At 35.7% G+C, this 25,799-nt stretch overlaps 1 protein-coding gene across 1 annotated transcript in view; it reads left to right on the forward strand.

Annotated features, from left to right (window-relative positions):
• LOC140152997 (DNA repair protein RAD51 homolog 2-like) overlaps nucleotides 1-25,799 on the forward strand; it is a 241,438-nt gene that overhangs the window by 178,073 nt on the left and 37,566 nt on the right. The window contains exons 8-9 of the mRNA XM_072175567.1: nucleotides 7,240-7,330; nucleotides 19,437-19,537. Coding sequence (XP_072031668.1) covers nucleotides 7,240-7,330; nucleotides 19,437-19,537 — 192 coding nt within the window. The remainder of the gene's footprint in view (nucleotides 1-7,239; nucleotides 7,331-19,436; nucleotides 19,538-25,799) is intronic.

A 25,799-nucleotide genomic window follows, 5' to 3' on the forward strand; every position in this document is an offset into this window, starting at 1 on the left:
CGGGTCGGGTTGTCTCGTGGACCAATAGGGGCAAGCCTTTTAAAGAAAGGTTGGCTTGTGTTTTCTCCTTCAAATCACATCACATTCAGATTTCATCCGATATGGATCCAAAATATTTATTTGATATGTGCGGCAAATGTGATTTTTCTTTTGTTTTCCTTTCTCTGTCTATGGGTAAGACAGCATTATAGTTATATACAAAAGATAGCAATATTGTTATCTACAGAAGATAGCAACACGGTTATCTACAGAAGACAGCATTACAGTTTTCTACAAAAGATAGCAATATTGTTATCAACAGATGCAGAAGATAGCAACATCGTTATATACAAAAGATAACAGCACTAAGTGTTATCTACATAAAATAGTAACACTATGTTATCCGCAGAAGATAGCAAGACTTGTTTACAAAAAATAGCAACACCTATATACATAAGATAGCAGCACTATGTGTTATCTACAGAAGATAATAACGCTATGATATATATAGTAGATAGCAACACTATAGGAGCACTGTAATCTGCAGAAGATAGCAGCATAATTTATTATCTACAGAAGACAGTAACACTGTTATATCTTTCTCTCTCCTAACTCAAATATGTTTTATTCAATTATGATAATGGAAAACTGGTTCAAGATTTGATCACCCATGATTAAAAAAGTAATTTCAGAAGTCGGGAGTATTGTCGTATAAATATGTACCCATGTTGGAAATATAATAATATACCAATACTCCTGAGCACTTCTGGGGTTGCAGACCTTGACTGAAACAATAATAATAAAAAAAATAAATGAAATAAAAGGAGGACACTGTGTAATGAAAAGAAGAGGTTCACCTCCTTAAAAAGGATGTAGGTTTCCTGCTTCTTTTGTCTCTCAATGTGCATAAAGCACAGAGTAATTGCACTGGTCATGTGTACCAATGTTTGATGTACAGAATTGAGGGGGAAACCCCTGATTTTGAAACTGAAGACTTTTCATTAAGAAACAAATGAAAATCATTCAGGCTGAAAAGCGAAAATCTTGCAGTTCAGCCGAAAGTAGAAGTAATATGCTGTGCGTCACATCATATTTTTCTCATGAAAGTTGGGTCACGGGAAAAAAAGTTAGGAAAGCCCTGGCCTAAACAAAACATATTTCAGATTTAATAATTTCACTGGAGTTATGAGACAAATATGATCCTTCACTTGATACCATGATATCTGCATTTTGATGGAGTAAAGAAGGGGATGAGGCTGTAAATCGGGTCACCCCACCTTTTTTTACACAAAAATAAGAAAGCAATTATAATCTTACATATCAGTGATTCTGCGGTGTCTGGTAGTACCTGCCTGTGGAACATAGATTAAGCTGCTCTGGAAATAAAAGCATTTTGATTGTGATGCTAATGTCAATGTGTCGTGATATCTGGGCAGGCACGACTTCACCAGTATTAATTTTGCATCATTAAGGATGGTGCATATTAATTGGTGAATATGATGAGACATCTGGCAAATTAGGCTATTCTATTAGAAATTCATACACCCCTTATAGAAGACATGACCTTAATCTCCCACACAAGGGGAGTTAATTTCAAATGTGGTTACCCCGGCCCCCCAACTCAACACAAAAGTTGACAACCATGAGAGTTACCAAATAGCACGGAAAAAGGGTAATTTTTACCAGTAGCGAGGACCGCGAAATTGGGAAAATAGGGGGTATTTAATTTGGACAGGCCGCGAAAATTGACTGTGAAATCAGCAAAATAGGGGGTATTTAATTTGCAATGTCCGCAAAATTTGGATAAAAGGGGTACTTGGGAAAATCCGGTAATTTTATGTCAATATTTAGTGTCACTGAAAAGGGGTGTTTGAAATTCTAGTCATTGAAAAGGGGTGTTTAAAATTCTAGTCATTGAAAACCACAAAAATGGGGTTGTTTTTGGCCAAATTTTGTCCTTGATTTTGCATGAAAAAGGGGGGTGAATTTGATGAAAAATCATTGCAAAGGGGGTCTTTAAAAGATTTGGTAACTCTCATGGTTGGGGGGCCGGGGCGGTTACCTGAATGGGTGACTCCATTTCAAATCTACAACCCCTGCGTGAGAAATTAAGGTCATGTCTTCCACAGGGGGCGTGGATATCAACTGGATTAGTCCATTGCAACCATACTTTTATTTCATTTTATTTCATTTTATAAGTTTGACTTTGAAGCATTTTATTAGCCTGAAGAAGAAGAAAGAAAAACATCTTATTTTTGAATAATAGTCATGAGTAGAAGGAAGCCTTTTTTGATGTTTTTTTAAATATTTTTGTTTGTAGATGATCATTAAAGTCTATAAGATACACCCTAGACTGAGAAATCATCAATTATCAAATTTATCCTGATCCTTTCAGAGCAATTGCAGACAAAAGAGTGATGATTTGAAACCCCAGCATACAAAGAGTCACAGTTACCAAATGAAATGGAGAAAGCCCATTGGTGGAACAATTGAAGACGGAGCCTGAATACTCCCTCCCAAAGCTGAGTTAATGAAAATTATTTCTCTGCTGAGAAACCAGTTTTATTTAGACAAGCATAATACAAATAATTTTGGACACTGTTCCCATCCAACAGGGATAACAGCTTCAATTATTGAGCTTTGGTACACTGTCTCACTCAACCTTGCCTGTCAAGTAGTATCTCTCTTCAGCAATTCCAAATTTCTCTAGCTTGTCTCATTTGTCCTAATGCTTCCTAGAACTCTACTAACCAATCAATGCACTACCCTACTAACCAATGCACTTTTAATGTGTCATGTTCAAGTTTCTTTCACAGAGCAATTGCATTACTCCATACCCTTTCTTCCAATAGAATTTTCATCTTAGCTCAGTAAGGCATAACCTGATACCATTTGATGAAATCACATAATATGATATGCTGCTTATATTAGCTCATCATTAACACCACATTGGACATTATCTTCATGTGATGCCGCTAAAAGCAAAAGGAGTCATTTGCTACTAACCTTGATTGTGATAAATGACAGGAAGATGTATTGAACTTGGCTTGCAAAGGCATAGCCAGGGTTTTCTGAAAGGGGATAATGCAATTTTCAAAGGGGGAAAATTTGACAGAAATTGTCGAAATTTGGCAAAAAAGACTTAAAATCTAAAATATTACAGTGGCCAGGAGAAAGATGTCCCACAAGGAGAAGAAGTTGCCCCACCCCAAGGTACCCACCCCCTAGCTATGCCACTGGCTTGTATTTCATTGTTGTCTGTGAAAGAATTTCAATATATCAGGAACCATAATATCAATGTCAATGGAGTTAATGTCATTTTGTAGTCTGTCAAATATGAAATAAAAATATGAGACTAGATATCACATGACCAAACAAACCATTTGGTTGGATCATGTAACATTATGTACAGGTCATTGGCATTGGTGAGATGTGCTTCTTTAAAGCAGCTGCTGGCATGCATATGGAAATCCTTATTTTACCTTGAATACTAGATGGATATAGACAATTATGCCATGCCTTGTTGATACAACTGGAATATATAAAGAGATGTATTTTTGCTATATCCAGTATTGGAGCACACTAGAGCATTTTTACACTAGATTGCCCACATTGTAACAATCTTCAGTAGGTATCCCACAGAGCTGCTAACTACAGTAGATATAATACAGTGCTGTTAACTTCAGTAGATAGAACACATTGAAGCTAATATCAGTAGATAGAACACAGTATAGCTATCTTCAATAGATTGAACACACTGGAGTTGTCTTCAGTAGATAGTACACATACATTTTTTTATTATCTCTAGTTGAAAGGACATGGCACTCTCTTTAGTACATAGCACATAGTGCTGCTGTCTTCAGTAGATAGTACAATCTTTAATATTACATTATCTGTGGCAGATACATAATATTGGTGCATTATTCAAAGTAAGGCAATATTGCTGTCTTCAGTAGAAAGCAAACGGTTGTTTTCTCTATAAAAGGTGTGTGACCAGTTGACAGTCCCATCAAAGTGCATATTTTGGTATCAGGTCAAAACCTGTATTTATCTCAGTAGACCTGAAATATAATAGTTTATCAAATTAATATGGAAGTTTGGTGGTTACCACCTGGAAATCATGTACTGTTCTATTGGTCACTATGATACACATTTTTGTTTCTAGAATTCAAACAGCTGGAGCCATTTACACATGGAATAAGAATGTTTGAGTGATGGGCTGCAGTGTGAGATAGAAAACACAACTATTTTTGCATTTTTCTCAAAAATTGTAGCACATTGGGAACAAGTAAGATATGTATATTATAGGGGCAAGGACTACAACTACTGCACTGGAAATTTTATTTCAGCACAGACAACAGTTGTGGAGTTACAGTAAAAAATGAGGGGAAACCAATATTTGATCAATAAAACAATAACTACTTGCTTTGAGTTGCTGAAGTTTCAGTACAGTAGTTGTAGTTGTAGTTATAGTCCTTGCCCCTATAATATACATATAATATACATATACATATATGTGCTACAATTTTTGAGAAAAATGCAAAAATAGGCACAAAATTGGCCAGGGATGTAGTACCCCCTTAAATTCAAATTAAACATTCCCAACCTACAATATAAAAAACTAAAAAACAAGGCTGGTTCTCAAACAACAAAGCAGGACCAGCAGGGACTTGAAACATCTTTCTCGGTTGGTAAAATCATAAGAGTTTAAAAACAAAATGGAGAATTCACTGGTAATTATAAAATGGGGGAATATCTCTGAAATTAAAAAACGTGGGTGAATGCCCCAAAAGTAAATTAGTATTTCCTTTCCATAAAATGTTAGCTTTTTTTTTTTTTACTTTCAGATATGTCCCCTTTTAATTTTGAGCCGAACAACAGAGGTTACAAAGCAAAGAAAATGGGAATTTACCACCAGCGCAGATGTCGCCAATGAGTGTTACACCCTTTGATGTGTGTATAACCGTCCCGCACGCCATGTATGTACTGTGTTATGAACATGGTGTACGTGTTCAACTAATATTTCCATCATAATAATTAAACAACGGTTCCTGTGCGTAATTCAAAATTTCGGATTGTGACAAAAATACAGCATGTAAAGTCTTGGTTTTTGCAGGGTATGTTAGTTTAATCAATTACATTACAATCATGTAAAAATTTAGAAAAATATTGAGGGCAGCCTTCGCAGCAAGTGTTGCTTTAATTGGAATTTGTCTCAAGGATGGGGACACATGACCAAATGCTGAGTAAAGTAAGTTTCGCTCATGTAGGCTAAACCAGAATCCAGCAAAATTCTTAAAAGGATTAAATGAAACATCTGTATTTGAGCACATATTTGTAACTCATTTTGCTTCTCCTATGTAAGTTTGAACTGACGGTAACCACCTGCCTCATTGGGCAATTCCAGTTGAATTCCATATAGACATGACCTTAATCTCCCACACAAGGGGTGTAGATTTCAAATGGAGTCACCCATTCAGGTACCCCATTTGACTTTCACACTCCCTGTGTAGTAGAAGATTAAGGTCATGTCTTCCATAGGGGATTTGTTATATCCATAGGGGTGTATGGATTTCAACTGGAATTTCCCATTGGTAGTGACGTATATATTTTCATCAACTGCTAATCTCACTTACATGCAACACAGAGAGGTGGTAGTGAGGCGTACCAATTGCCTCATCCTTGATAAACAACCTGCTGCTACTTCTCCATAGCTGCCAAATGCTAACAACATGACCTACAACAAATTGGGTCTTCCTTGGATTTTGAGGCTTAACTGACCATTGATATGTGAAACAAGATTTTTCAGTCATTTTTCCCTCTCACATTTTCATGCTAGAGTATCAAATGTTGAAAGCAGCTCATGTTTCCAATAACTGAGGCTGGGGAGATTGAAAATGGCATTACCTTTGGGAGGGGGCTTTGGGGGGAAATGCTTGAATGCACCCTGATAGTTTCCAGAACGTAAAAATTATGTGTTTTCCCTACCTTTGTGTACACAAAATTAAGTAGAACTTTGTGGTGTGCATAGGGCATAATATAAGCAGATATCACATTGTAAAATGCTTCACATTCCAGGCATAGTGATTGGTCAGTTTGAAAGTATTGCCTAGGCAGATGATCATGTTAAGGCTTTAGGCAAAAATACTAGGTGCTAAGCTAATACCCAGTGCATATATAACTATGCCATAGGATGGCTTCACATACTTACGCACAAGGGTTTGAGAGACAAACCTTTTTTTAGCCTTACTCTCTAAATGTAAAAGAGTGAAAAACCACTCTGAATTTCAGAGTGAATTTAAGTTAGCTCTAAAAGAGTAGGTTTTAGCTCTAAAAGAGTGAAAACAGTACACATATTTCACTCGCATGATTTTGAGTGAGCCTCACTCGCTCAAAAGTGGCGCAAAATCTCACTCTTTCTTGGAGTGAACTGTCAGCCAATCAGAAGCGCTACGAAAATCGGCCGATGTTTGTTGAACTTGTGTAACAAGATGGCGAACAGTGTGTGAATGAATGGCAAAAAGAAAGCGGATTTGATGAAGAAATAGACAGCATACTCAATAGTGATTACATTTATGTGTAGGTCATAACTCGTAGCAAGTATACACTTGGTCTGGAGACAACAGCGGCAGTAAGCTTAAATCATATGTGAGCAGTTTGTTACCGGCCCAGTTGCCGGTTTACATGTACGCATATGTAAGCTTATGTAGGTAAGCATCACGCTTCTCCAGACTGTGGTCTGTAAACATGGTATTTGCCAAGTGTTATGTCCTACACCATTGAACAGTTTGACTATTAGCTTCACTAAATCCCTAGTTTTTCATCATTCATCCCACACTGAAGTTCGACACATTCGGGCCCTACCCTAATCTGGGGCCTAGCCTCACAACAATTTAAAACACATAGTAGCTGTTACGAACTGCTGTGATATTCTTGTATATAAAATAGGCGTAAATGAATAAATAAATAAATAAATAAATGCTCTTTTCTGATTCACTCTTTTCCGGAGTGAATTTTTTCACTCTTTCTTGAGAGTGACCTTCACTCTAAAAGAGTTGTCACTCAGACAGCTCTTAGAAAGAGTGAGATTTCACTCTTTTTGAGTGATTTTTCACTCTTTCACATTTAGAGAGTATAAATTCTGATAATGTGTTGCATTCAACTTGAATATTTCATGTGCCCTTGTTAAAATGTTGTTAAAATGGTATATTAAAATTCAACAGTTTTCCATTTTTTTGTATATTTTCTTGATACCTGCAGGTAGTTGTAACCAACCAAATAACTACAAGAATAAACCAGCCTTCATCACATGCAAGCATGTTGAGTGTTAATACAGGTGCCGCTATAGTTGGTAAGTCCACAGACAACTACAGACCACCGACAACCAAAGTCCCTGGCTGTATGCCATATGAGGGCCGATCGTTTAACTGTGCATGCCTAACAAATCATGCTGTTACGTGATAAATCGATGCATGTTTTCGTGTGTACATGAAAGACCGTAAAAATAAAAGGTATGTACACAACAGTTTCGGTTCTTGCACTCTGTAGAAGGATAGGTCCTCATTAACATGTGATTCTAGGACTTTGCCTGTTGGTGAATAGTCTGTAGTAGTCTATGGGTAAGTTGCAAAGGAGGATGGTCTGATTTACATCCCATTTCATCATATGGTACCTTTAACTGGATGAGTGTCTATTGACCCCCCTACCCAGGGATCAAAAATGGGCTTAAAAAACAAACAAAAAAAGGCATAAAACTCTTGATGATTATGATATGAATGGTTATCCCACTTGACATGGATTTGTGAAATGGTCATGCTTGCAAATATTATAGGCCTTTTTAAAGGCCAATAGGAAAAAGAAATATTTCAAACACACACAAATTACATGCAACAAAATGATTGTTCTTTTACAAAATTTATGCTGCTAAAATATTGTGCTTGATGAAACTTGGAACAAAAATATTTTCCAGTCACAATATTTCTCCAGGATAATGAATAAACAAAATCACACTGCTACCAAAGTAGTCCCCATTGATGGGGGAAAAGTGGAGATGCAGACCAACCTTGGATATAATTAACTCTCTGTGATATTTTGGGACAATTAGGCTAAATGAATGGCTATTGAAGATAGCTCATTCTGAAGATAGCCCATGCTGTTTACTGGAGATAGAGCATGCTTTCTACTGAAGATAGTCAAGACAATCCTACAGGGATATCATTTTCTTGCAATTGCATGATTGCAGGCATTTTGATGTTTTGGAATTTTCCTGCAATTGGGTCACTAATGTGATACACAGGTTTTGGCCAATTTCAAGCATTTTACTTAAAAGCCACTTTACATTCCTGCTCCTGAAGATAGCACATTATGTCTCCTGAAAATTTGTATCTAAAGATAGAAGTGAGACTTGAAGTAAATAGAGTGCAGTGCTGGCTATATTTGGGTGCATAGCTTTCACATCGGCTAGCTCATAATGTGATATAGGTGTAGATAATTACATTAGCAATCAGAGACACTCCCTAAATCTGATAATAAGATCAATTGTATAGTCCAATAAATTGATCTCCTCAAATCAATGTAAGACTCCATACCACTGGTGGTGGTTGATTTCATTTCATATAATCAGTGTTTCTATCTAAGACATTTCTTACATACCCCCAGTAAGCTATACCTACCACTGTTGAAATGTCATGATTTGGGGGTAGTGAAAGTGAGATTTAAACAGGTAAAAGAATTGCCACCGTCAATTTAAAAAAATCAGAATGCAATTTGGTGTGTCAGATGTGCTCTCAGGTCCCACAAAAAATACTGTACAATCATCGCTATCTGAGCCCTTAAGTGTGATGAAATTCTAAATTGATTTACAAACATATTACATTTATGTTAATGTCATGGTTTAATAGATGTATAGAATAAACAAGATGTTCTGTGAATTCTGAAAAGCAAGAGATAAATAGCATTAAAAGAGCACAATTTGTACCCCGCAGAAAAAAATCATGATAACAGTTTCTGTTGAACTTATGGCTTATTCCAGGGTTTAACTTGGTCATCATTTCCCTTGAATTTTGTATAGTGGGTAACCTATAGGGCTATTTCAGTTAAAATCCCAACACCTTCTATGGAACACACAACCTTAATCTTCAACACAGGGGGTGTGAATTTCAAATGGGGTTACCTAACTGGGTGACTCCATTTAAAATCTACACCCCCTGTATGAGAGATCAAAGCCATGTCTTCCGTAGGGGTGTATGGATTTCAACTGGAATAGTCCATAGGCAGGCAGCAAGAAGGAGATAAACCAATTGAGCAATTTGACCTATTTGTCATATTTACCTGGCATACTTTCCTACACTTCAACACCTTTCACTGGGTGGCGGTTTCTACAATGTTATTTTATATACAATGTTTACAGGTGATTTCACTGAGTTTGTTGATTAAAACAAAACATGGGAAAATAGAGAAATGACATTACAAGGGAAGACTTGTATCTTTTGGTCAAGACATTTGCTGTTTGTTTGTTTGTTTTTGTGTATCACATGAAATGTTGAAATATAACATAATAAACAAACTGTTTACATCCTTTCGAGACACTCCCACATCAGCCCTTTTCCAAATCAATCCTCTAAAAACTCTAAACCTGATTCTTATAGTAAATGGGAATTTTCAGAAAACCAAATCTGACCCATTTCCACAAAATCTCAAACATATTAACACCTAAGATATAGTTTTGGTTGAAAGAAAAAGATGGTTATTTATTAAACAATAGCCTGTAGACCACTGTTGATGACCATTGCTGTTTAATTACAAAAATTTGTTGCTTTGTGCTTTGTAAATTTCTAAAGAGTAGCACAATTTGGATTATGTTTCTGGTTTGGAAGGAGTGATTAGCCATTAGGCAAAAAAAAAACATGTTTGCTTGTCCTGAGAGTCCTTGTCCGACCGAAATACGCGGGACTTTGCTGTGTTACCTGGAAAAACAGCAAAGCAAAAAAAAAATATCTCGTCCGACCGACCGAATTTCTGAAAGTGATTTGAGGTCAAGCAAACTTTATTTATTGGCCTTAAGTGAGCAACTATTATTAATGACTGGATAAGAGTACATCATTTGGACAAGTAGTGAAACCTTATAGTTATTATTGGATAAAATCAATTATAATCTGTCTAATTGAAGTGAGCAGCAATAATTGTGAATAATGTACTAGCAATCAATGATATTTAGTAATAAATGTGCATTGATTGACAGCAATAGTGCCGACATCACCTGCAGCTTCACTACTGTTGAATTGCTTGGTCCAAACACACAGGGTTCTTTCTTTTTTTAGTTAAAAATGCTATGTGTTATATTGGATTTCTGTTTTTATTGCATTTTTAGCCCACTTTGAAAGGTCCAACAGTGGCTGATTGCATAGCACCATTGCATGTATCCAATTTCACATGACTACGCACATTAGTTTCTGATACCCTTTCAAACACACAGTAAGGCTTTGCATTTGACTTCTTTATTCAACCAGCAATTTTGCATTTGGTTCCATCTTTCCAACTTCCAACACAAACAGTCCTGCCAATGACATTACTTGACCAGTTTTAGATTGCGCAGGGCTCACTTGGGTCAACATTCATTGCATGTATGTGACCAGCTCCAACAAAACCTGGAACAAGTCGCCAGACATGTTTTTTTTGGTTATAGGTCTTTAAAGATGACATTCACATAAAAAATGAAATTTTGGAATTCGTAATTTCATGGTATTTGACTGTGAGATTAAGTGGACTTTAAAATCCTTGAAAGTACTTTTCAAAAAGAGGTTTGTTTAATCAATAAATAACAGTTGAACTATGATAGGCCCTATCCAATCTTGTGTAAAGCAGGAAACTAATTGGTCCATTACTCAGAATAGCAATTTGGCAAAAATATCAAGGTATCATTTACAAAATTTTCCACATCTTGAAAAGTATTGATGCTATTTATATAATTTTGGTATCATTTTAAAGCTTATTGTCTAGTGCTTACATTTTTATTCAAATCATGAAATGTCAAAAATGCGTCTTGTTCCTGGTTTTGTTAGAACGGGTCACATAATATTGGCTATAGATAGTGTCTATGGGGTGCACCCAGGTATCAGGTCAAAAGACCATGTTGAAATCATTTTACAAAAAGGTCTATGGAGAAAAAATTTGCAGAGGTAGAGCTGTACTTGACCACCAAAAAAGCACATTAATTCAAAGGTGCACATTGCTAGTATAGGGTCAGACGACGGTGGACGACATTATTCAATGTGGCAACAGCCAAAAGCGTAAACAAAACAGACAATATGACGGCAACACTGCCTGCACGTTGGACGCTATCATTTTTTCCCGAGCCATGCGTTTTTAGCTCTATTGGCCCCATTACAGAAAAAAAATGCACAAAATATATTTCCCAGTGCAATGTATACATTTTCACATGAAAATAAATAATTTCAGATTCAAAGAAAAAAGAAGAAGAAAATTTTTTAATCATTGCCGAGGGTGGGAATCGATCTCGGGACCCTCTGCGTGGGAGGCGAGACTCTTAACCATTACACCACAAGGTCGCATTGGTATATGTGGGGGGAATTTTCAGTACATATCGTAACATATCGTGCGTTATTCATACAAAAAATTTAAAAAAACAGTACTTACAATGAGGTTCATTGTCGAACCTCAACGGATTTAGACTGATAAAATAGTGCTTGATAACATGCATACACTTTTGGAATTATTTGAGACATTTTTGTGTTTACGTGCAAAACCAATGACGACGTCAAAATTCAGCCAATCTTGGCCGGCCCCCCCTGTATAGGGTGGTAAAAGATGAGTGTTAATTTACATTTTTGTGCCAAATTATTTGCATATTAATGAATTTCAGTCAGCTTATCTGCATAGCTCTGCATATTTAGGCCAATTATATATTAATCCATTCCAAAATTGAAATATGGTTAAGATTAATTAATACTGGATGTTTCGCTCTGGTGCGAATATAGTATGAAATGATTAAGGTTACTTTAGGGGAAAATAATAATTTACTCACCTTTATGCAATGGTTAACACTTCATAATTAATTCAATGTGGATTGGAGACAGGTAGCCATATGCACTTAAAGTAATTAAGTATTGATATTGGCTCTAATTAACAAATTATTTAATTTACCATAAAATTGACCGCTAACCATTAATGAATTAGGCCAGAGAATTAGGTCAATTAGGTTGGATTCAATTGGGCTGCTCCAGTTGAAATCCATACACCCCCCATGGAAGACATGACCTTAATCTCCCACACATGGAACATAGATTTCAAATGGAATCACTCATTTAGGTAGTCCCATTTGAAATTCACACTCCTTGTGTGGGAGATTTAGGTCATGTCTTCCATTATCCATAGGGTGTGTATGGATATCAACTAGAATAGCTCATTGCATGGATAACCAAGGATTCTAGAGTATTAATATGCTACAGTGCGCAAAAGAATGAAGGTACCAATTAAGTTCACCCCTATATATCTTATACAAAGACAAATATGTCAAAATGAACAAGCAGCCACTACCTGTACTCTTTAGCTCTGATTTAAATCTCATTTGTTGAAATTGGTTAAGAATTAAAGAAACGGCGATCTAAAACCTAAGGAAGAAACAAAATCACAAGTTGCACTTTTGTGTTCAAGAACGCTTTGTGTACAAATCAATAAGGCATCCAATGGAGCAAACTGCAACTTTTGAATTTGCATCTTCCTTGGGTTTTGAATTTGCATCTTCCTTGGGTTTTTGGATCGTTGTGTCTTTATTTCTTGAACGATTTCAATGAATGAGGTATTAAATTTGAGCATTTGATGCATTTCAATTATGACATATCTGTCTTTGTTTAGGATATACCGGGGTGACACCCATAACTGGTACCCTAATTCTTTTGTGTACTGTATAGGATAAGCCACTTGTTTGCGCAAATGAGTTAGCCAGTTGACTATCTCTCATACCTGTGATGGGTGGGGGTGACCAGTTGGTTGTGACTTCTCTCTAGTCTGAAGGGTCACTAGTCTGAATATAGAATAAGGGTTTAGGGTTAGGGTTATGGTTAGGGTTAGGGTTAGCAAGCCTTATTTTATATTCGGAATATAGAACCTGATATTCGGACTAGCGAACCTTTTTCAGAATTTGGACTAGAGAATGGTAAATTATGTGTTCGGACTAGCGAACCTTCGGACTAAGGAGCCTTCGGACTAAGGAGCCCTGGAGGCACAACAACGATATTGGAGCATGTGAAAATGAAATATCACCTACAGAGTGCTAATATTCCTTACAAAGCATGGGTTTGAATAACACGCCAAAGATTCACAGAGGATGATAATAGTTTGTTTGTCCTCCACCACACTTGACTGATTCTCAATGCAGGTCATTTTTATCATCCTTTTGTGCAAGCGCGCTCTATGTATAGTAACCATTGACATTTTAAATGTTGAGAGCATTAAATAGACATTTCAATTAATGTGCGATTTGCATTAAAAATAAAAAGATTTTCATCTTTTTTCTCAAATGTTGTTTTTCACTATCACTGTCCTTTTTGAAATTTTGGGTCGAACAAATTAGAAAAATTGCTGCTACATTCCAATGCGTTGGCAAATAAACGGTTTTATTATAAATCCTAATTTTACTGTAATCAAAGCATTTCATAGGATATTAAAGTACATCATTGGGCGTTAAATTGTGTAGAAATAAAAAAATTGAGGGCATCGCATTATGGCTTTAAGGAATGGGATATTAACGTTTAGCGACGTTTTCACGAATATTGATATCCTTTTTTTTTCCCCAAAAGACCTAATTTTTTTGGTGTTTTGGGGAAAAAATTCCATATCTTCAATACGAAAGGTCAAAATGTTCAATTGATCGTCGGCTTTTCTTCCCAGCTACATACACTTTAAGTACATATCATTAGATTTATAAAGTTTACTTCGAGGACTGTTAAATATCAAAAATATAATTTTTTAATCATTTGCCATAAATGCGTATTATATCATAAATTTCAACAAATCTAAATTTTTTAATATCAGAAGAACATTCTTCGTATTCAGAATGCAATTCGATATGCCTGGTGTGCTCTCATGTCCCACAAAAAATACTGTCCAAACGTCCATACCCCATCCCTTAAGCTATTCTTTAAAGAAAATTTAATATCACTCTCACTTTTGATGGGATCACTGATAGGGCCTTTAATATTGATATAAAAACAGTTTATGTGAGAAAATGATAATTGAGACCCAGGTGGAAACAGTAAGCTCATAAAGTAAATGTCTACAAATTATCATACAAAAGGTCTGTCTACATGTATATATAAGCACCACTTCCTCTGGAATTTGTTGTGGTAGGTAAAGGGAGAAAGTTGGTGGTTGCTTTCTGATCATCAGAACTACACAGCAGATGTAACTCATGGGCCTCTGTCCAGAGTTGTGATGTTATTGCAGTGGTCAGAAAGCTCACAGGTGCAGGTCACCAGACAGGACAATCAATGATGGGCAACATTGGTGTGGATATTCACTAGAAGAAATTGATTTTTTTTTATTGTTAGCATCTATAGGGGGTGAAGTAATTATATTTTTAATAATGTTGGTGAAGTTTTCTTAACACTTACTTCGCTTATATAAACGGCCAATGGAAAAATCCCACTCATTGGTCATAGCGCATAATTGTACAAGCACATGGCCGCCATCTGGGATGTGCGAGCGAGGGAAAACATACTACAATTACTTCCTAAACATTCCAAATAATTATTCTTCATTCCTTGTACATGTAAACAGATTTTAAAATTCAATTCACCTTTACTGCACATCCAAGATGGTCTTGAGCCTTATTGTTAGGATATCCCCAAGTTGGCTGCACCCTACTCAGACCAACCAATCATTAAAGTTCTAAAGATACCCCCCAAAAAAAACCACTGAACACCCCAAAAAAATTCTGATTATTATTCTGTTGATTGGATTGTCCAAGTGTCATTTTCAAAGGATCCAACCATGGTTTGTCAACAATTCTCAGTATTCTGTCGGTCTGTGCCACATCACTTCCAAATGATGATGCAACTCAAATTTGAGTGAAAACAAGTCCTTGGTTTGATTTTTTGTTGATGATTTCTGTCATTGGTGTTGTGTATATTTCGATTCGCAAATAGTCAGTGGAATCAAACAAGTTTCTAAGTTTTCAGAGTGGAAGTTACTTACTTGATTTATCGTTTTATATAATGACAAACCGACAATTAAATTCCATGGTCGAGTGTTGGTTTTTCCCGAAATTGAGTTTGGACTGGAGTGACAACAATGATAGTCTCCTTCACAGCCGGTTTCTGTCGTTTATTACAAATCGTGAGCCATGTGAAGCTTGGGCCCAAGACTAGAAGCTGGACCGACAGAATAAGATATTTACATATGTACACATTAGTAATTTTACATCCATGGACAGGCATGTAGTTCACCAATCAGAGCTTTGATAAGCTCCTATATTCACTACGAACTCTACCATCATCAAATTTAACTTGACACTGACTGATCACCTTTGACCTATTCACCATTTCAAAATTCAATAACTTTGCATCATTAGGATCTTCCCAGCATGCTATTTGTAGTTGATCATCTATCAGTGCTTCACCAATGAAGGTAACAGATAATTTTGTTACATCGTAGTACACAAGGTCTCTTGGGAAGGAAGGTAGTTTTCCATCGTTTGCGGCGTGACTTCCAGCATCCATAAAATGCTTGATGTAACTTGCTGTATTCAAATGCCGATTATGGTCTGTATCGCTGGATAAAATATTTGCTTGATATAGAGGTGTAATCGCTGGTTTTGGAGACAAGACAAAATTCTTTGGTGGAACGTCTCGTGTGATCCCTCGCCGATCTACTTCACTTGGTTCTATCTGGGCTGGCCGTCTTGTTTTCAAGTCAATTTTCACAAGATGTATAAGTCCTGTTGCGACAAGTCCACCAGTGTAAGGTTCAACATATTCAACGTCTCGGATTAAAGATGTCCTCCCTACATAGCTAGGCCAAACTTTGAGTCTCAGTGGTCTAGTGGTTTGTTTCCAGTATGCAGGTAGTGGGTTCAGTTCTAAGTACCGTACAAATAGAGTGGTTTTGTTGTCAGAGTAGATGTTCCTGTATATTTGTGGATTTTTTATGGCATCTTGAACATTGAATTGCATGAGCTTTTGCAAAGTCCATAAAGGTGTACGCCCTATAGGAAGAACAGTAAAAAAGGCAACAAGTTTACTGACTATGTGATAAAGTTTATAGTTCTGAGCATTATCCTGACCATTCACAATAGTATTTTGTAAAATTATTTATTTACCCATGTTTACCAATAATAGTGTGTGTGGGGGTGTGTATGTGGGTGGTGGGGGTGCATTTGTTTTCACCTACAAACATGGACTTTGTGTCCACACCGGGGTCCACACTTAGATAGTGAAAAACCACACATAGCAAACCGTGGATGTCCATGGTCATAAGACAACAGCAGAGGGTGCTATACAGCATAACTTTGCATAAGGGGTAGGGTCCTCTATCATAGGTTTAATACCAGGTTCACGGTTAGTCCTTTAACTGTCATAATTTAACACAGAAGTCCACGTTTGGATTATGATTTTAGGCACTGCACATACACCTACCACCTTTTTAAGCAATATTGTAACATTTGCCGAAGCTTGTTCCCTTGTTTTTTCCCTTCAAAATTCTGATTTTTATATAATTGTAATGTACTTTAATTAATATGCTGAAAAACAAAGCACTGAAAAATCCCACTATTTTTGGCACATTTTCCGACCTGATTTCACCCTCTACACATGCTACATGTTCCCCATATAAAGTTGATAATAATGAAAATATCAGAGCTGATATACTGTAAATCAAACTCACCTGATTTATCCAGTTGATCAATTCGTTGATCTAACAAACAGTATCTGTAGATGCCACTGGAATCACTTTTCATTTTCATGTTGCAACTCTGGATAACTCAATGGAGTCTTTACACTAGTCCAACTCATGAATGTCTTGCACCAAGGATACACCCAAATCTCTGGGTTGTCTTTTACAAAGTCAAGAAGCAAAATAGTACACATGTACATAAACAAATATTTCAAAACTGGAACACCCTTACCAATTCAATGCTTTAAAGTATATTATCTGGTAGTTCTAAGGGTGCAAAGTACCATGGTCCACTGTAGGCTATCTTTATCAGGTTGATAAACAAAAACTTATATTGTGATGGTAGGTTCAAGGAACTTGTATACCTATTTGCAGATTTGTACTCACTTGTCAAAGAAAGTGTGTCAAATACATCCTAGTTAGAATCCCAGAAAGAGTTATCAGAATCAAAATCTTCTCTGTGCAGAAAATTTATATTTTTCCTCATAATCCCCATGAAGTTTAGGTCTGAGATATGTTCCATTTAGATGTTGGGATTGAGAGTCATAGCCTCATCCCCCATGTTGGTTATCACATACAGTGTCCTATATGAGCCATTGTAAAACCCCTTTTTGTGTGTGTGTGTGTGGGGGGGCTGTAATATCAAACTGCTAGTGCAATTTAACACAAAACTTTGAACTTAACATATTATTTTGGGGTAGTCCTCAATATGATGTACAAAACATAATATGAAAAAATATAACCACCTACTACCTAAAACTGCCCAAATTTTCTTGTCTCAGATTTTAATATGTGTGTTCAGGCAGTCATAGAATTCTTGAGGATTGGAGTACTTGGGAATTGCGATTCCGAAGTCAACTGAATCCTTGACTGTGTGTCAATGTGACTCCATTGAAGACTGGAATCCTCAAGTTTTGCTATGCAATGTCAGCTTTAGAATTACAACCGCAAGCTTACTGGGACCTATTAAATAAGTTAAACTCAGCACTTAAGAATCACAAAAAATGGTTTGTTCACATGGCAGTAGCATTTGTGGACCACTTGAGAATAACTCGGGGAAATCCCCTAAATTTCTTATGGATATATTTCGTTAAATGTGATATGGAAAAAATTGATTATCATTGATTTGACCACTTGAGAACAACTCTGGGAAATCCCCAAATTTTCTTATAGATATATTTTGTTAAATATGATATGAAAAAATTTGATTATCATTGATTTGATATGAAAAAAAATTAAAAGTTTTCATAGGCTGTTGAATTGTTGAAGTATATTTGAGAGGCTCGGTTCTTTCCATGTCCTGGTTGATGAAGCTGTGGAATCAATGTTGCAACCTCCCTCTGTAAACGAGTGTGATTGTACATGATGTAATGACTGTGGACATGTAGAGAATAGTTACAGCTGTCTAACACCCTTCATAATAGCCTGTACTAGGCACTTAAACAAATACCGCAGGCTATTCAGCCAATCAGTTATTCAGATGGGTATACTAAAAAAAAATAAGAAAAAAATTAAAGACTGTCCAGAAATGGCATGATTTGATTACATTATTAATTGATGTGACACCTGCTATAGTTAATAATCTATCAGTTGATACAAACATTTATTTGAATTTATGTTGTGTACCCTGGATTGGTCAGTTTAATTTGTATGCGGATCTTGAAGCGATATTGAGCTAAGTGGTCGGTAGTAGCAGTAAATGGTTTTGATTTCCTTGAAGGTGTGTTGGAGGCTGTGTGAGGTACAAAAGTGTGAAAGGTTGTCTTATTGTACGGTGTCAATGTATAACAGCCAATGAATACAAACAACATTTATTAAAGACTACATTACAAATATATTTCTTGTTATTTTGTGAAGATGCAAGTACCTTAATTCTACATTCATTCGTACACACACCATATAGCAATTGATATTTTTTTCTGCGAAGAAAGAACTTATTCAAGTATAATAATTAGAGTAAGATGCTGATACCTGATTACCCATCCTATTTGCTGTAGAAGTGATGTAATAATTGAATGCACTACAAGCAGGTTGCACTCATCACCTGTGTATGTCTGCAATCATAGATTGAATAAAATACCATCTTTTCAAAGATTATATGCCAAATAAACTTTAGCAGTATACATAGTTCTTTGAAATTATTTTAAAAGTAGATAAACAAATATGTGTATTCACTGAAACTGTAAACAATAGTTTTAAGCTCCATCTAATAAGGTATCGTCAGAAGATAGCAGCTTGTATACCTTTAAATTGTTATCTTCAGTAGACAGCGGCACATACATTTGAAGCTGCTGTCTGTGAAAATACACACTTATGTGGTGATATCTTCAGTAGATAGCAGGACAATTAAACTGCTATCTTCATTAGCTGGTAGCAATGCATAGATCTTGTAGGTTTTATCTTCAGACGATAGCATCAAATATCCAGATCTCTTCAGTGTAAAATTCAGTAGATGGCAGCATATGCACATTCAGTGCATACACAGTGACCAAATATCTAGATACTTTACTGAGTATTTGATTCATATGTTTGTTTGTTTTATCTTGCAGAAGGTGAAGGCAGTTATGTAACAGCTGCACTGGGCAATACATGGAGCCATAATGTAAATACAAGGTTGATTCTACAATTCCTAGATGAACACAGAAGACAGGTAGATTTCATTTTCAAAAAATAAAGTTTGTGGATTGTGATATAATGGCTATTCCAAATGCATCCCATGCCCTTCTATGGAAGGCATCATGAAAACAAAATTTGCAGGTGAAGATGGTAACATTCCACATTTTCCAAATCCCCAAGGTTTCCCATCCATTTGCCTCTGGAAACAAATTTGTGCCTTCCTAAATATAAAATGGTGATAAATTAGATAAATTCAAGTATAACTTTTGCCCTTAATTCAAATTGTACCTTTCATAGGGATATAGAATTTATCAGGAATAGAGCAGAATGTTTGATTACTTGTTCAGTTTGTTTTACCCATGTTCTACTCTGACCATTTATGTGTCTTCATGATGACACTGTCATGGCAACCTGATTTTTAATATCTTGCATAATGTGACACTGTGCATATCTTTAAGCTTAATTCCAGAATACCTGTCACACCAAAATGCACTTTAATATGTGAAGGGTATTCCAGAATGATTCCAATCTGTAACCCCATGTGTACTACCAGGTAAATTACTGGCCTCTAAGAACTATTTTGATTGGTCACAAAGAGACTTATATCACATATTGAGCCAATCAGAGATATGGTAAGAATGGCCAGGAGGGTAAAAGGGGGTTTTCAGCTTTAAATTGCTAAGAGATATAAAAGCTCAATTTTGATTGGTTACTAAGATGGTTAAATTGTGTAATTAGCCAATCAGAGGCACAGTAGTACCCATGATGGGTTAATAAAAAAAAAGTTTATTGGTAAATGATATGACAGGTAGATGATTAGTACCAGGCAGGTTGTTGCTCCATCCATACATAACCCATAGGGAATGTCTGTGAACAGGTAGACAGCTATTCTATATAAGATATAATGAATAATTCAAAGTCACATACTGCAACGTCTAATTTACAAATAGTCACATCCTCTTGCTTATTAAGGTGTGTGTAAAATAATCATCTTGGTTCTGCACCATGTGTTTCCTTATTAACAGCCGGCTATAGTAATTAAACTATGATTGGTGTGTAAGTGAGGTGGAACTTTTTTTGTCATCTATAAAGTGTTACTTGGGTGGTAAGGATGACTTAATGGACTGCTACACATCTATGGTCTAATTCCATATTGTCTTTGACCTTTATGTGTAACATTTTAAAGAGATGCTTATTATAACCAGTTTTGAACTAAATCAGGGAATTCAAACTGGGCATGTACTATACAATACAATGTTGCGCTTGAGGATAACAGAAAGTGTTAGAACTATATAGGTCATATGCCACTAATATGCCTGGGTGATGCATGAAAATATGACGAGGAACTATTTGTTTGTGTGGCATCTGAAAAGACTGCTTTAAAATCACTGTGAAGACCACAGCAGCGCTACACAGCGCCACCTGACACAGAGAGAAAATCACTGAAATTGGCCTATTTATGTAGCAAAAAAGTACATTTTGGGTTTTGATACTTGAAATGGCATATTTTCTCTCATTATATGACATTTTTTGGGTTTTTTTGTCGCCTAGTAACCCTGATTGGCGATAACCCTTGTTAAATAATGGTATTGTAGGAACAGTGTATGTTTAAATTGCTTTAATAGAGATGTCCATCCACTGCTTCTGGTTAGCTTTAACTTGAGACAGTGTGAATAGAATAGCATTGGATGATACCTGATACTTGGTACTCTGATACTACTCAAACAAGATGTATCAGTATTGACAACTTAATACCAGTTGGTATCAGATGTGTGGCGGTATAATTCTTTCATCCAAACTTGTTGATTCCATGCAAAGCAGGTGATTTCAGAGAACACATTTGCCGAATTTTGCAGTTGAAAACCAATTTGGCACAATATAAAGTTCATGATTTGATTTGATGATAGCAAATGCATGGGGGGGTGTAAAAACCAATGCTTCCGTGTTTTGGATCTTTGGTATCGGACTCATTTTGCTTGATCACATCAAATTGTGGCAGAAGAAAGTGTGTGGTTTATATTACATGGCAGAATGCTTATCAACATTATACATACCTATGTGCTTTATTTTGTATTGTCTTACTAATGGTAATCTCATTCCAACATTATTGTCTTTGTATGTGATTCAAAAAACCACCCAAGTCCAGCATTTAAAATGAACCCCACAAAGTCCCTGAAATGCTAATCGTCATACCTAATACAGTTTAACCTACTCATTTGTACATAAAACTTACCATAATGACCTGGTAAATCTAACTGAAGGAATTAAAATGATACACAGTTTTTTTTCTCAAAATCACTTCCCATGGACTTGGGTGGGTTTTGAATTCATATATTCAATTGTATATTATACTTATACATTTTATACTTAAAACCAATTTTGAGATCAAGCCAAAAAAGGTTTTGAACTTTGAAATCTTTATCATTGTTGTCTGGAAATGAAAGTACTCAAATTATGTCCCAGCTGGAATCATGAATTCAGTTTTGATGGCAGTTTTCAGCATAGTGTCAGAGTTGCCACACCTGTGATTTGGTAGCCCAATGAGGGCTAACCTTAAACTATCGTAGAGCCATCACAATTTTTCAGATTGAGTGGGAAAACATTAATTTAGCTCATTTTCAGTGAATTTTGCTGCAAAAACAACAACAATGAACAGCAAATTCAGAGAAAATAATTACAATTGAGACAGGCCCGTACGCACCCCCAAATTTGGAAAAGTATACAAAAGTCCCAAAATTGCGGCGTGAAGCAAAAAAAATCAGGTGTTTTATGCTTTTTGGACAAAAAAGGTCCAAATTTTGTCCACTTTTCACAAAATCGCCCCCCCCCCCTTTGAAAAAGGTCCACTTTTCCAAAATCAGCACCCCCCAAATGGAATCCTACGTACGGGCCTGAATTGAGACTAATTTTTGTCTCAAATTGTAAAAAAATTGATTTCTGACCAGTTATATTTTTGTCGTATTTTTGTAAATTTGTGTGCCATTTCAAGTGTTGAGCCAGCGAAATGGACTGAAAATTTGTGGCAACCTTGTGTAGTGTTGCCGGCACACATTGGGCTATTCCATTTAATATCCGTACACCCCGTATGGAAGACATTACCATAATCTCCCACACATGGGATGTAGCTTTCAAATAGAGTCACTCATTAAGGTAACCTAATTTGAAATCTATATTCCCTGTGTGGAAGATTAAGGTAATATCTTCCATAGGGGGTGTATGGATTTCAACTGAATAACCCATTTTATAACATCTGATGTCATCATGTGGTATATTCAGTGAAGTGCATATAACTAATTCTGCAGTCTATATGGTTAGATGGGTATTCATTGCTACTGTTATTTTCTGCAATATTTTACACTATCATCACACCTGTGACCATGTATCTGTTTAATTATGCCAAAGCTAATTTTCCTTTTGGTTTACACAACCAATATTTGATAATTATGAACTACCTTCAAATGTCAGGATATTTCTAGTCATGAACTAACTCATCCCTATCCCAATGGGTGTATCATACTATACTTTGTCTCACTTGTAATAGGTGGAATGAATTGTTTGTTTTTTGTGTGCATCAATAAAATCCCAACTTAAGCTCATGTAAATTCCCATAAGTAAGCGCACTTTGCATCACCGTGTGTATGCCATAATAGCTCAATCTTAATCCTTTAGCTCGGCCCAAAGAAGATATCTTACCCTTCCCAGAATTCTTTGCAACATGATACATCACCTCATTTCAACAAAGGACATTCCCATTACTTACAGGTTGCTTTTGTTTTCATTTTGAGAATATACCGGCTAAACATGGGTTGATAGTCAAGAAATGTATTTTGCAAGATCTGGATGTGCTCTGTTAGTTGGATTTTTTCCTTTTGTTTCCTATTGTTTTGGAAACTCTTTAATTGCACATATCTTTGGAACTGATTGTTCAATTTCAATGGGGTTTTCTGCTTGATCGCATCACATATGTGCGTATGTTTTGTCATGTGTTAGATTTTATTTTGGGTTGACTCACTCTTGGCCCCCATGAATTTTGAGCATTGAGTACAGTAGATGACACACACTTCAGTGGGTGGTAAATAGTACAGCTATCTTCTAATTTCTATATTCCATCAATTTTAAGAAAGAAAGAGGTGTGTTTTTATGCGATGAAAAAGGAAACCTTGTTTTTACTGGCTGATGGACATATCAAGTAGGGGCAGTCAGTTGGGTGTATTTGTTTTTTTAATTTTGTTATTTAGCAAATGACTCTAAAATCACTGCAATTTTTTGGCAAGTTTTTCCCTTGTTTCTCTTGCATTTTTTTTTCATCAAAATAAATCTACTTTTTGCCTAAAACAGCCAATTTCACATGAATACAGTAATTTCCGTCATACTTAATCCACTTTTGGCCAAAAAAATGGCTGATTTTACATTATGCAAACAACATATTAAAAAGAAAACACTCAAATCGGGTCTAGCCCGTAGAACAGGGTATTTTTTGTCACCTTAAAATGTTTTTTTTGGTATGCTAGAACAATCGCCCCTTGAAAAAGACCAATATCAGTATGCATTTTTTTGCAAAGGTTCTTCTATAACATACCCAGTGATATTTTAGCTTATACATATGGTTTTAAATGCTTAGCTTTTTATCTGTGAATTTAGTGAACATTATTTTAAGAAAACACAGAAGATGTTTTAACACTTTTTCTAAAAGGTAGGTCAAATAAGAGGATTGAGTTATATTTCATCTAACAAAACAGAATAATAATGTTTTAATTCAAAATAATTGTGTTTGATGTATCTTTTCTGGCATAATTTTCTGTAGTTATAATCAATTCCATTATTATTATTACTAGTATAAACCCTTTCACAATGCATAGTACTCAATATAGTGTCATTTACATTATTGATGTATAATTAAATAAATTTGTCATGATCATGTTTTCAGTCATGGGACTACAGCTCCCTCATTTATTATTAAGGGTATATGCTAGTCAAATGGTTTTAATGTTTACTTTGGGGTGGGGGCATTTTTGGGGGTGTGAAAAAGTAATTCTGATCTGACCGTATCTGATCAAATTATGGTACTTCATCTTCAATTTTGTAATGTCACCCTTGTGTCACTTACATCACTGATACCATGAATTTTTAAATTCATTGATGCTATTATTTTCAAAGTTCCACATAATTTCATCAGCTGTCATTGATTTTGACAATACATTCAACATAATAATGTTGTTTAATACAATTCTATGATTATTTTTTCTCACAGTTTGCTATAATTTATAGCCATGCCTTTGACCTTTTTGTTGTTGACAATACTACATAACTTGTCAATTTTTATAATGTAACTTACATTTTCTTTGTTCAATCCTTTGGTGTTGGTTGTCATACATTAAATCCAGGCAAGTCCTTTCCCTTGCATATATAGCATTAGACATATTATTACAAGATTTGTAATTGGTTTCTGTCTGATGTAATTTGTCTCTGACCATCTGTTCGGATTGGCATGCGTGCATTCTAGCTAGCTACCTACGGAATCTACCTTGAACATTTATTAAGACCACAACAACAAAAATCATCTCTTGCATGCTGTAATATACTGCAAAGCACTAAAGCATAAAATGAAAATTCATGTACTTGAAAAATTTATAGATTTTGCTGGTGACATGGTTCCCAAAATGATCATGGTTCCCAAAATATTGATGCGAATGTTCAAAGAAAATATATCAAGTTCGTGAAAATTACATGCCACAAAACTTATGGTTCTTTTCTAATGTTGGAAATTTTGTGCTGCAAAATAATGTGCTCTACTGTGTATCAAAACTACCAGGCCTGATCTGAAACTCACTTTTTTTCTCATTTTATATTCTTGATTTTACTTTATGCTTTATCATTTTCGCCATTAATAATAAATCTTGAATGACTAAGTGGAACAAATTTCCTTTATACAAGATTTTCCTCCTTCGACTGGTTTTTAATGGCCATTGAAAAAACACATAAAAGGAAATGCTCACTTCACCTACCATAAGCCCCATTATTCTCTACCACTGTACTTTACTGTAAAGTATACATTTTATGCAGAACATTAATTTTTGTAAGGTTCAGTAGATAGTAAATTGTGAAGTTATGCTATCATCAGCAGATAGCAGTGTGAATATATGCTATCTTCAGTAGATAGCATACAGTATATAACACATTGTGAATTTATGCCATCTTCAGTAGATAGCAGTGTGAATTTATGCCATCTTCAGTAGTCTCCCCAGCAAACACAAAATGTTTTGCAGAAAACGTTTAAATGTTGGGTTATATAAAGG

The sequence above is a fragment of the Amphiura filiformis genome, chromosome 5 (assembly GCF_039555335.1).
Source record: "Amphiura filiformis chromosome 5, Afil_fr2py, whole genome shotgun sequence".
NCBI classification, from domain to species: domain Eukaryota; kingdom Metazoa; phylum Echinodermata; class Ophiuroidea; order Amphilepidida; family Amphiuridae; genus Amphiura; species Amphiura filiformis.